The sequence below is a fragment of the Amblyraja radiata genome, chromosome 31, assembly GCF_010909765.2.
Source record: "Amblyraja radiata isolate CabotCenter1 chromosome 31, sAmbRad1.1.pri, whole genome shotgun sequence".
In the NCBI taxonomy this organism is placed as follows: Eukaryota; Metazoa; Chordata; class Chondrichthyes; order Rajiformes; family Rajidae; genus Amblyraja; species Amblyraja radiata.
In genome coordinates this window covers 12,135,707-12,147,820 of record NC_045986.1, presented here as the reverse complement: position 1 = coordinate 12,147,820, position 12,114 = coordinate 12,135,707, and the positions used below count along the sequence as shown (strand labels likewise).

Genomic DNA, 12,114 nt, shown 5'->3' with positions numbered 1-12,114 from the left:
AGGAGATATTTCAATTGAAATTTTAACGTTAATTCTGAAGTGGGAATGATGGAAAAAACGTTTATCAACAATTTTTTTTTTAAAATGGTGCTTACAAACTGGGTATCTTCATTGCCATACATCTAATCTGAATGTCTGGTAATGTGGCGTCTTGACACCTTTAATTATATTACCAAACATTTGCTGCATTTATGTCCTTTGGCCATCTCTTGTCAGTTAGTGTAATGTTTAATCTGTCAGATGGGTATAGTCAGTTTTGTCAGCTATTATTATAAAATGCCTTTAGAAAATTCCTTGCAACCTGTATATTTTGTGGTGGATAAATGATACACCGTGGGAAGCGAGAGTGTTTCTGTACCAATAGCAATAACGACCCATGCTATGGCCATGTCATGATAATTTTCGGTCCTTCACAGAAAATATGCATCAATCTGTAGTGTGCATGGTTAAGCATATATGTTATCAAGGTCCAGGATTTATTGACACAGGTTGATCATATGCTGAATAATCCAACCACATTTTTGTTTGGAAGTGGAAAGACATAATAAAAATTGCATTCATTGCAATGTGTGAAAAGAGTTGAGATACCGTATTATAATTTTGCTGCATGTCATTGTGGTATATATCATGTCTTGATTGGTCAATATGTTAGTTTGTGACTTTATTTGAAGCAGAAATAATATGTGAATGCTTCATTGAGCATAATTCCGACTGGTACCTACGCACTTCGTCCGAGCATGCGTCATGCAAGCCATCTTAAATGACTACCTAAAATGTTATTTGGCAACCTAAAAAGCTGCCAAGGTTGCCCGGCTGGCAACAGGGAAAAAAAGTTAAGCGAGAGCCCTGTGAAGTATAAGAAATAAAGTGGACGAGCTTGAGGCTCAGTTAGAAATTGGCAAGTATGATGTTGTGGGAATTACAGAGACATGGCTGCAAGAGGGCCAGGGCTGGGAACTGAATATTCAAGATATACCTCCTATCGAAAGACAGACAGGTGGGCAGAGGGGGTGGGGTAGCTCTGTTGGTGAGGAATGAAATTCAGTCCCTTGCAAGGGGTGACATTGAAACAGGAGATGTGGAGTCAGTATGGATAGAACTACGGAATTGTACGGGTAAAAAGACCCTAATGGGATTATCTACAGGCCCCAAAACAGTAGCCTGGATATAGGGTGCAAATTGAACCAAGAGTTAACCCTAGACTTGGATATTCCTCAGTACAGCAACATAGTTCTTGATGTTGCTGTACTGAGGGATAGCCAAGTCTATCTTTCTTGACTAACAACCTAACCTTCGGCCTGCAAGACGCAGGTGAATTTTCGTGCCTTATTTTTGGATTAAAAAATAGCGTCTTCATTGCTGGGAAACACAGTACATATTTAAAAGTATGTTCAGGTTTGGCCTTAAAAATCACATGACTAAGTGCAATTTCAGTTTTTTATAGCGGATTGGACTCAAAATAGACCAAATCATCTTTATAATAAGTGTTTAAACAGAGTCATGACATTTCTTCAGCAGAGACCTTATTGCACAGTGATTGCCGTCTCATGAGGACAGTCACCACTATATAGCTGGTTTCACACATTCAGAAACTAAAAAAATGTCAGGAGAAGAAATCATTATTTGGAATTCCTTGTTATAGATAATTCATGCTCAGTAATGATCTGTAAAAGTGGCTTCAAGGTATTTTATAGCACTGGGGACACGTATCATTGCTCCATCAGCCTACTACTGAAATAGAAAACAACGGTGCAAATACTTTGTTTATGAGCTTGCGGCTTACCAAAGTGTTCTGCAGCTGACAGAAACACTTTTGGAGTGTTGTTTCCGTGACAAAGTAGGTAAAAAGGCTGTCAATTTGATCTCAGAAACTGAGGTTAATGGTGAATGAATAACATTAAATTAATCATTTTGTCTCTAGTTTCTCCTTCTTAATTGTTGATAATAGTTAATTAATCCAGTCTCGTCTATGGTTACTCTTAGCTGAGAGACAAGTGAAAGCACTCTTGGCTCTAAGTCAGAAAGTTGTGGGGTCAAATTCTAGTCCAGAGAACTGAGAATAAATATTTAAGTCAACTCTGATGCAGTACTACGGGAGAGCTGCATTATTGGATGTTATCTTTCAAATGAAGTAACAGCAAGACTAAAGCTGCTTTAAGTTGGACATGCTCTTGCACTCGCCATAATTTGCTATCTCTCAGTCAAAATTGTTGAAACAAACTATCTATTATAAGGCAGTACAGTGGCACAACTGGTTGAGCTACTGACTGCCTCATGGTGCCAGGGATCCGGTTTTGATCCTGACCTCGGTTGCTGTCTGTGCGGAGTTTGCACATACTCCTTGCGACCACGTGGTTTTCCTCCGGTTGTTCTGGTTTCCTCCCACATCCCAAAGACATGTGGGTTTGTCAGTTAATTGAGCTCCGTACTTTGCCGCTAATGCTTATGGAGTAGATGAGAGAACCGGATAACAGAAGTAGTGTGGAAACAAGGAACTGCAGATGCTGGTTTACAATAAAATGAAACACAAAGTGCTATAATTACTCAGCGGGTCAGGCAGCATCTCTTGAGAATATGTATAGATGATGTTTTGGGTCAGGATCCTTCTTCAGACCAGGTGATTGATGGTTGGAGTGGACTCGATGAGCCGATGGGCCCGTTCCCATGCTGTATCACTAAACTAAACATCACTTTTAGTTGGAACTTCCTGCATACAACTGGCTGCTATATTACATCCGTGAATCTCTTCAAGGATTGCTGTCAAATGCTTTGGGATTCCTTTATACGCTAGTGATAATGATCATTTTACATATTGGCTTAATTTTCAAGAAGCAAATCTGGGCTGATCTGCAACGTCTTTGCCAATAATAACTAATATGGTTTAATACTGAATTAATTGGTGAGGTTTATACAAGATCACAAAAGCAAATCATTGAAATTCTGCAAATATGAAATAAATGCTGCAGTTGGTCAGGTAGAGTTTCTGTGCAAAGAGAATCATTTCAATTTCCTATCAAAATTGGGAAAGGTTAGCCATCAACAACCTTTAAGGTGCAGAAAATGTGAGCAAAGAGCTCAGAGCACATCAATAGGGTGGAAGGCAAGAGAGATTAAATGACAAAAGAAATGATAGCACAAGGCAAGAAAAATGTCATTGACAAGTAAAGAAAATGATCAGCCTGAAGGTGTGTAAACGAGAGATGCAGAATTGTTATCTGAAATTCGTAAAGAAACATGCCATGAATGCTGAAAGGCTGAAGTGGAAATGCAGATTATCTGAAATCATTGTGACCAAAGGCTCCAACTTGTCTGGCTAAATGGTGAGGTGATCTTCACATTTGCATCGAGCTTTGTTGGAACACTGTAGAAGGCAAATGACAACGGTCTGGGCGGAAAACCGATTTAAAGCGATGTGACAATGATAAGATTGCCAAATTAAACACAATTGTTGTACCTTTTAAGCCAACGAATCACTTTCATCTTGTTTTTTGTTCTCCAAAATCTTCCTCCCCTGCTGCACCCAACAGTGACAGAATCCAACACCCCTAAATGCAGCCACAAGATATTGTAGATGCCAGAATACAGAACAACAAGCAACCTGCTGGAGGAACTCAATGAGGAGAGGAGGAATGAAGATAAAAACTGGGTCCTGGATGCATGACGTCGACCCAAAACATCGACCATACATTTTCACCCACAGATGGAATACCCTGCACTTGTCGGGATGGAGCAAGCAGCTACATCACCATTCAGGAAACTCAGCGCCATCCAGGACAAAACAAGTTCGCTGGTATCTCAGCAACCACCTCAAACATTCATTCCCTCCACCACTGCTGCACAATCATGATCGTATGTAATGACTGCAAGATGCTTTGCAGTCGTTCACAGGCCACCCTCACAGAACCTCCCAAAACACAAGCCTCAAACCTCAATCTTCTAGCAGAAACCCTTGTCTCACTGGAAGCCTGACCGGCCACACTCTGGAAATCATACATCATCCTGACTTGGAACTATGATGAAGATTCCTTCACTGTCAGAGCCCCAACTCCATACCTAACAACATTACCAGAGCACATTCATCTTCAGGACCTCAGCAATCAGGAACATGGCACATCATCAACTTCTTGAAGAAATTTTGATGAGGCTTGTTCGCAATGCCCAGATTCCAAATAAAAGAAAATTGACCAAAATCTTCAAAAATATCTGTTTTCCAAACAATTTTCCACAACCCTCTGATCCACCAGCCAGAGGACTAGTAATGCAAGGTCTTGATCCTTGTTATGCTTGAACAAACAGTTGCCACAACAGTTGGAAACATTCACTTGGTTAAAGATTGCTTATTATTTGCACCCACCCATTTCTCCTTCACAATCATTATCCACATCAGCAGAGCAACTAAATATAAACATGCAATTTTCTTCAACCAAAATCTTAGTTCACTGAACAATTGCCCCTTTGAAAGATCCAATAATTTTATAGCTCGTCATTTTATTCATCCAACCTCTCATCTAGGTTTCGGAGACATAGCCAAGTCAGACAAGTGCATGAAAGCAGCCTTCACTGCGGTTTTGTAGGTGTCATCTGTCAGCTGCTTTGGATCATTGCTTCTTTATCAGCTTAATTATTCAAAGGATTTTTCCAATGAGAAAAGTCAGATGTAGATAAACTTCTACAAAGACCAGCAATTTGAATTTAAAATGGAAAATGTATTAAATTGCTCCCTCATCAACTTTTATTTTGGGGGGGAAAAAGGCTTAAATTAGCGCCGACCCTGAGAGTTTAACACAAGTATTCTCTTTCTCCAATTCCACAGTCTTACAAAAAAGTCAAAGATTAAGTCCAAAAATACTGAGGTGATATTAGCACAACGGCAACAGGAGATGCCAACACTTTCTTATTCAATTTTAATTGTAGTTCTTCTTTTAAATATTATTTCATAGTTTTGACAAATGTAATACATGTATTAAAGTTAATTTATACAAGCACTGAGGCATGTAAGCAGTGTCAAAATGAAACTAATTATGACACAGCTAAGTAATTCTCAGTTCGGGTACAATAAATACCAAGTGCAAGGTGGTTTTCAAATCGACAAAGTGTAAATAATTCACTACTGCCCACTTTCATTCAACGGAATAATGAATATACTATATCTTTTCATGATCTTGTATCATTACATGTAAATCTCAGAGCAAAACCTCAGTCATACATTTGGAAAAAGCATCAATAATAAGAGTGGAGCCACAAGGAACTGCAGATGGTGGTTTACAAAACAAAACAGTACTGGGGTAACTCAGCAGGTCAGGCAGCATCTCTGGTGGATATGGATAGGTGGCATTTCAGATTGGGACCCTTCTTCAGACAGGTTACAGGGGAGAAAATTGGAAAAGAGGTGGAGAGGGTGTGAGCGGAAGTTTGGCAAGTGATAGGTGAGTACTGGCGAGGGGGGTTTTAATTGGTAGATGGGTGGACAAAGACTGGAGATGAAAAAGAGACAAAAATACATATACGGAGAGAAGAGGAGTAAAAAATGAAACCAGAGGAAGAGATATTGGTGGAAAGGGAAGAGAGCAAAGGGGGCCAGAATAGTGAGAGAAATGGGTGCAAATCGGGTGGTGCACAGGAAACCACCTAAGTTATCTAAAGTTGGAGAATTCAATGTTCATACTGTTGGGTTGTAAGCAACCCAAACAAAATGACGTACCCAAGCAGAATATGAAATAAAATAGGGGGCTGCTTTCCTCCTTTATACATTTTCTAATAACCCAATGATTTCTGTATAGTTGCCATTCACAGCATGTTAAGCCTGAATGAAAAATGTGGAGAAAAATAGCAAGAAAACTCCAATTATTAGAGTGCTGGTCCTGACAGAAATAAATTCAGAGCAACGAAATTTATAACCAGAACACCAAAGCTCAATTTGGGTTTTACCAGGACTGCTTAACTACCTCATTAAAACCTAGGTCCAAACATCGGCAAATGGGACCTAGGTGTCACAGGCAATCAATCGCCATGAATTATTCAAATTGCAGCTTTTTCATCCAAGGAGCTATGTTATGGAATCGTGGTAAAACTAAGGAAAAGGGTAAACTCTCCAGGGAATGGATTCAGACCTTGCATAAATAAAGACAATTGTATTTGTTTGATGAATCATCACAGTTGCTTTCATCACAGCACATCACAGTTGCTTTCACCTTCCCACTGTCATGAGATGAAGATGTTTGCTGATAACATAAAGTTCAATACCATTAGCAACTCATAGAAATGATGCAGCAAATGTCTGCAAGACCCAACAATTCATTACGGAACATTGTCAACGGAGCCAGTCCATAACTCTCTTCATACTCACCACCCGACAGAACAATAAATCTTCACAAGATGCAACAGTTCAAGACAGTGGCTCACCATCACCACTCGCAGGCACAAGTCATTCAGAAATAACTCATCTTGCTAACAATACCACATCCAATCAGTAAAGTTAAACAAAACACTTCCAATTTAAGCTGCAGACCACTGCCTTAACTCCAATTTTAGAACACTGTGCTCTTCCTAGTCTCCAAATCCATTAACAGCAAAGTACTCTGCTATCACTCACTAATGCTATGAATCTTCCTTTCAAAGCCTTTGCCTCATCTCATATTTACTCATCTTCAGGAGCTCAGCAAAGCCCCAAAAATTCAAAATTTTTGTTTGGTTTCTTGATCAGCAACGAAACAGATTTGAACGGCACTCATTGGGAGGCTTCATCTCCATAAAATAGCGTAGTTAACAGAAAATTCAACGAATCATGCTATCATGGAAATATTTGGACATTACTTTGAAGTTTCAAGCAAAACCTTTTTATTTCTCATATTTCTGAATAAAAGTATGATGCAGCTATTCAGCCCATCAAATCAATGCAGGCTCTCGGGACATTCCCCAACGGTCCCACTCGTTTTCTCTGCGACCATTTCACATGACCATAAACTTCCCCCTGATTTTCCTGTCACCCAATAATCTCATGGCAAGTTCCACAAGCCTTTTAACCTTGAAGTACATCTCTTGGATGTGGAAGAAAACCCTTGGAGTCACAGGATAAACACGCAAACTCCACACCGATAGCAGGTAAGATCGGGATCATACCTGGTTCACTGGAGCCATGTAACAGCAGCACCAAGAGTGACAACTGCCCAAGAAACAGATTTTCCTATACCCAGCAAAAATCATAGCTGAAATGTTCATAGAAGAGGCATGGATTGCTATTTACGGAAATGTATTGTTGCCATCCACAACCTTTTGCTGGAATGTTCAATGAAATATAGTTTCACTCCGTGTCAATTGACAGAATAGCAGACATTTCTCATTCCTGAATATGCTTGATTGAAGACATTTAGGGGGAGATTCAGACACGCGTGCAGATCCAGGAATCAACACAATATAATCATAAAGAATTGTAAAATATCAATTGCTGCCCTGGCATAAAATGTAACTAAATATTTGCTCCTTTGACAAAAATGGAATGTGTCATCATTCACAGCATTTTTGCAACAAATAAGTCAGGTTACAAGCACAACAATGATGGTAGTTAATAATTATATCCACAATGCAAATATGATGATGATGTGAATAGTGCTCACCAAGGGAAAAAAATGCTTAATACGTTCAATGTCTTCAAAGCAATGTATCCATACACAATATACTAAACATCCCAAAGGGAAATACATTTTTTCAGGCAAGTTCCTGTTCCATTTATAGCAAATCATAACCATTTCATAACAAGCTCAAAATTCACATGTTCTTATACTATCCACTCTCAATTTTGTAAATTCAAATATGAACCTCGACACTGGGCTAGGAACTTGGATAACAGTAATCAACGTTTGCTTCTTGCTACATACTATTTTCTGGTAACCCTTGCTGGCAATAAGGCATTAACATTGGGAGACAGTGCATACACCCTTGAACAATCAACATCCAACCACCTTTCAACGTGCTTCAGAGCTTGATTTGTTTAGAAACATTTTGCATCAAGGGTGAAAGATTTCACACAGTACGTTCAACACACAAGCAGAACAATCCGTAATTTTAGACCCGGCCAAGAAAAGATGGATTTTGCAGCATAAGACTGTAAAATATTTGAACAAATTAATTACATTAAATTGTCACCCAATTCCAGGAGGAGGAGGAAAGGCTTAATCATGCGTAACTGAATATGGCGCTCACCAGTTTAAATTCCTGGATGCTGCAGATGAAATACGGTGTGTTGGGACGACGACTCTCTATGTAAACACAATCTGATGAGAGAAGGAAAATTACACAATGAATATCAGTAACACGACTTCCAGGGACACAGAAAATCATTACGTACTTCATGTTCAATAAGACAAGGAAAATGTTGCAAAATGATTTGTTTAGTTTTCCCACAACAAACAACTTATCTGCTCTTGGATCTGCCGGCCATGGTCTCAAGGTAAGGGCGAAGCCTTTCAGGACTGAGATGAAAGAGGTTCATTCTCTCAAATATATATGAATTTTTGAAATTCTCCACCGAAAGGAAAGCAGAGGGTCAAGCAATAAACAACCACAATACAGAGATAGATTGCTGGGCATTAAGAAAATGGATTTCAGTCCAGGAAGAATAAACCATCTTACTGAATGGCTGAGCAAACATAGGTGCTCTAATCCTGCCCATGTAACTTGTTTGCAACTTAGTGGCAACTTGTGTATGCTTTTGTCTGGTGAACCTATACCCAAGAAAACATGTTAAAAACAGCCAAGTCTACTTCAAGGTGCATTATTGCTAAATACGGGTAAGAGAGGGGCACACTGTCATAAAGGAAGCTGCCAGGTTGTCCAAAATGCCCCAGTAAATACATAAATAGTTCTCGATCAAAATGTTTCTGCTTCATTGAGAATCCTGAAGAATCTCATTGGTGGAGCCTAAATCCAAAGATGAAATGGCTACCTATTGATCTTCTGCACATTGTGTTTCAGAGAAAATACCAGGAAAGCTGGCGGGACAGATGATCAGAGAGCCGTACGAAGATTAGCCAGACCAATGGGGGTAATAATTGCACAGGTGATTAAGGGTCAGAGTGGGAAATCCCTGACTGAATGAAGCCCCAGGAAAGCACAGTGTCAATGGTAAAGTCTGTGACTTTGGGGTTAACAGTTTCTGTTATCTGTTATTAGTGGCAGTAGTAATGAACACGAAAGAGCTTCTTGAAATGTTCAAGGGAGGGACGGGCGGATGACAGACAGCCCTGCTTGTGACTGCGGACATCCAGACCAGATCAACCCACACATCGTGAATGACTGCTTACCGAGGCTTTTCCCTGGTGGCATCAAATCCATCCACTCAGTAACTGATGCTGTCCTGGCCTGGATGTCTACCCTTGATCTACAACTTTAGGCTGTGGACGCCATACGCAAGAAGAAGAAGAAGAAGAAGATTCCCAAATCTTTTTTGATATATATTTGGAGTTATTCAACTAAAATAACCACCTGTCTTGCTTATTTGTTGCAGGACCAGCGCTGTAGACTTCCCTGCACAGGAGCAGATATACCAATAAATCTAACACAGATCAAAAAACGGACTCTGTATTACCTTCACAAGAAACAAGCGTAACCTTCACACAGTGGCAATAACGTGGCAATAGCTAAATAAAACATTTTGGGGTTTTTTTATGAACTGTGTCCACAGTTTTTATCAGTGAATACAAATCACTGACAAATCTAAGTATCTCAAATAAGTTTAGCAGTTAATATTCATCAGCAAATAGGGGGGGATATGCTTGAAAATCCTTTTCCATCCTTATTTACGTTATTGATGATGATTGGGTCAGTCAAACAAAATGGTTAACAATGGTATACTGTGCAGATAACAATGCTGGTCCATTTCATTCGATGAAGTAAATAGCAAACAAAATTATTATTGCAATGTCCTCCATTTATGTCACACAGATGGCACTGCTATGAATTACTCTAAAAAGTTGTTCCTGCAGCGAAAAGCTGGCAGGAGGATGTCTAATTCTGTTCCAGTTTCAGATCTGCCTCACCTGATTAAGCATGTTTTTTCCACAAGTATTAGCCCTCAGCAACTAAGCATACGTGCATCAAGGGGCAGCAAACAAACCCATACCCAACCAAGAAAGATGGAAAGATTTTTCTTATTCTTTAATCAATAACGAGTCCCAAAAGTGCATGTCCCTTTATTTATTTTCCTTCTCTCTAAATGCCTCATTAATCTATTGATCATTCAAGGCATTGCAGAAATGCAACAGTTAATGCTGCTGCCTCACAGCTTCCATGACTCAGTTTTGATTATGACCTCAGGTGCTTTCTGCAGTGTACACACCCACCCTATGACCAAGTGACCTTCCCTCGGGTGCTTCAGTTTTCTTCCCATGTCCCTAAGATGTGCTGGTGAGTTAACTGACTATTGTAAATTACTAGTAGTAGGTAAGTGGCAGGTGTTGATGGGCTTGCAAGAAAGAATAGGTTATAAGGACGCAATAGGGCATCGGTTTTACTTGACTGAGAGAGTCAGCATGAATCCACTTAGCTGAATGATTCCTGTGTCATATTTAACCATAATGGCTCAATAAACACCTGACTCGTATCAAAAATACTCTCTGTTTCATGTGGATCGCCTCCACCCTCTCTGCAACTTGATACGTTTTTCACATATTTCCGATCCTGATGAAGAGTCCTCAACCTGGAACATTAACTCTGGTTCTCTTTCCACAAGTGCTGCCTGATTTACTGAGAGCTTCCAGCCTTTTCAGATTTGAATTTAGATCTCTAGAACCTGCATTTGTTGATGTTCATTCATATTCTTGATCTCATAATTGTGAAATTCATTACATCGAGAGTACATCACTTCACTGGAGGAAAGCAGAACATTTTTGAAAAATATAACAACTCTAATCTGCAGTTGGTAGATACTTGAATTAAGTATGTTTAAAATAGCTGTACTTTGTTCATCTGGTAGAAGTAAATAAGCTTAAGGTTAAAAATACCACCAGATGATCCAAAGTTTTAAGAATTGTACAAGCAATTGTATACTATTTATGGAAATTCTATGTTTAGAGGCAAAAAAATAGAAGATTTTTCAGTTCAAAATATTTGACTTGCAAGTCAAATCTTACATGCCTTCAAGAGCTTTTGGCGTACCTTCAACTTTATATATTTGTGATGAAAGCGAAATTCTCATTAAGAAAATGTCTTGGTTCAGATTTCTTGTAACTCGGAGCTAACCACAAGTACATGATTCAGGACAAGGAAATGTGCAACAATTAATAGCACCCGGTAAAAACAAACTTTAACTGCTGCTATCATTTGTCAAATTCACTCAAGCACGATTCATACTCAGACCGACCAGAGCTAAATTCAACCCCAGCTTTGGTTAGGAATTACAAACAATGCTGAAACGAACTGACTGTTTTTTAATGTAACTGGAAACAAGGTCAGGATTTCTAGGCATGACCACGGGAACATGACAGTCCCAAACTTGCTGCCACCCACAAAATCATTGAGTGCACTCCACCACCAGCACCTGAGCATTTACTCTGAGGCATCAAAACAATTCTTAATAAAGTCATGGAGCTGTACAACATGGAAACAGGCCCTTCAACCCAACCTTGTCCATGTGAGCCAAGTTAACATTCTGGGCTAGTCCCATTTGCCTGCATTCGGGCCAAATCACTCTGAACCAACGACACCCAATCTTTCTCATCCACGGCCAAAAACTGATCAAACATTTTGACTTACGCCCATATTTTTAGATAGCACGGTAAATGAATTGATAATTCTGTGAAAATAATTTGAACTTTCAAGACATTATTTTGACTCTGCAGCTTATTAATCATAAAATTAAAGCATGAAATAAAAATCAAATTCAATCATTGTAATCAAAGTCAAAGCATGAAATCAACATTATTGGCCCCATTCCAAACCCGTGTGGACCAATTTTGGTCAGTGGCCCAAGGTTCAGTACTGGCTATCTAACCCTTTCCTCTCCATATATTTATCCAAATATATTTTGAGTCAAAATTGTATCCGCTTCTAAAGCTTCCTCTGCAACCTTGTTCCAGATACCTCTGAGTGAAAAAGTTCTCCCTGAGAAGCTACCTAAGT

General features: G+C 39.3%; 1 protein-coding gene across 7 annotated transcripts in view; it reads right to left on the bottom strand.

The window, feature by feature from the left end:
• Positions 1-12,114, bottom strand: part of rere (arginine-glutamic acid dipeptide repeats) — a 530,103-nt gene that overhangs the window by 336,411 nt on the left and 181,578 nt on the right. For all 7 annotated transcript variants that reach the window (XM_033048501.1, XM_033048500.1, XM_033048503.1 and 4 more), the window contains one exon: positions 8,200-8,270. In XM_033048501.1, coding sequence (XP_032904392.1) covers positions 8,200-8,270 — 71 coding nt within the window. The remainder of the gene's footprint in view (positions 1-8,199; positions 8,271-12,114) is intronic.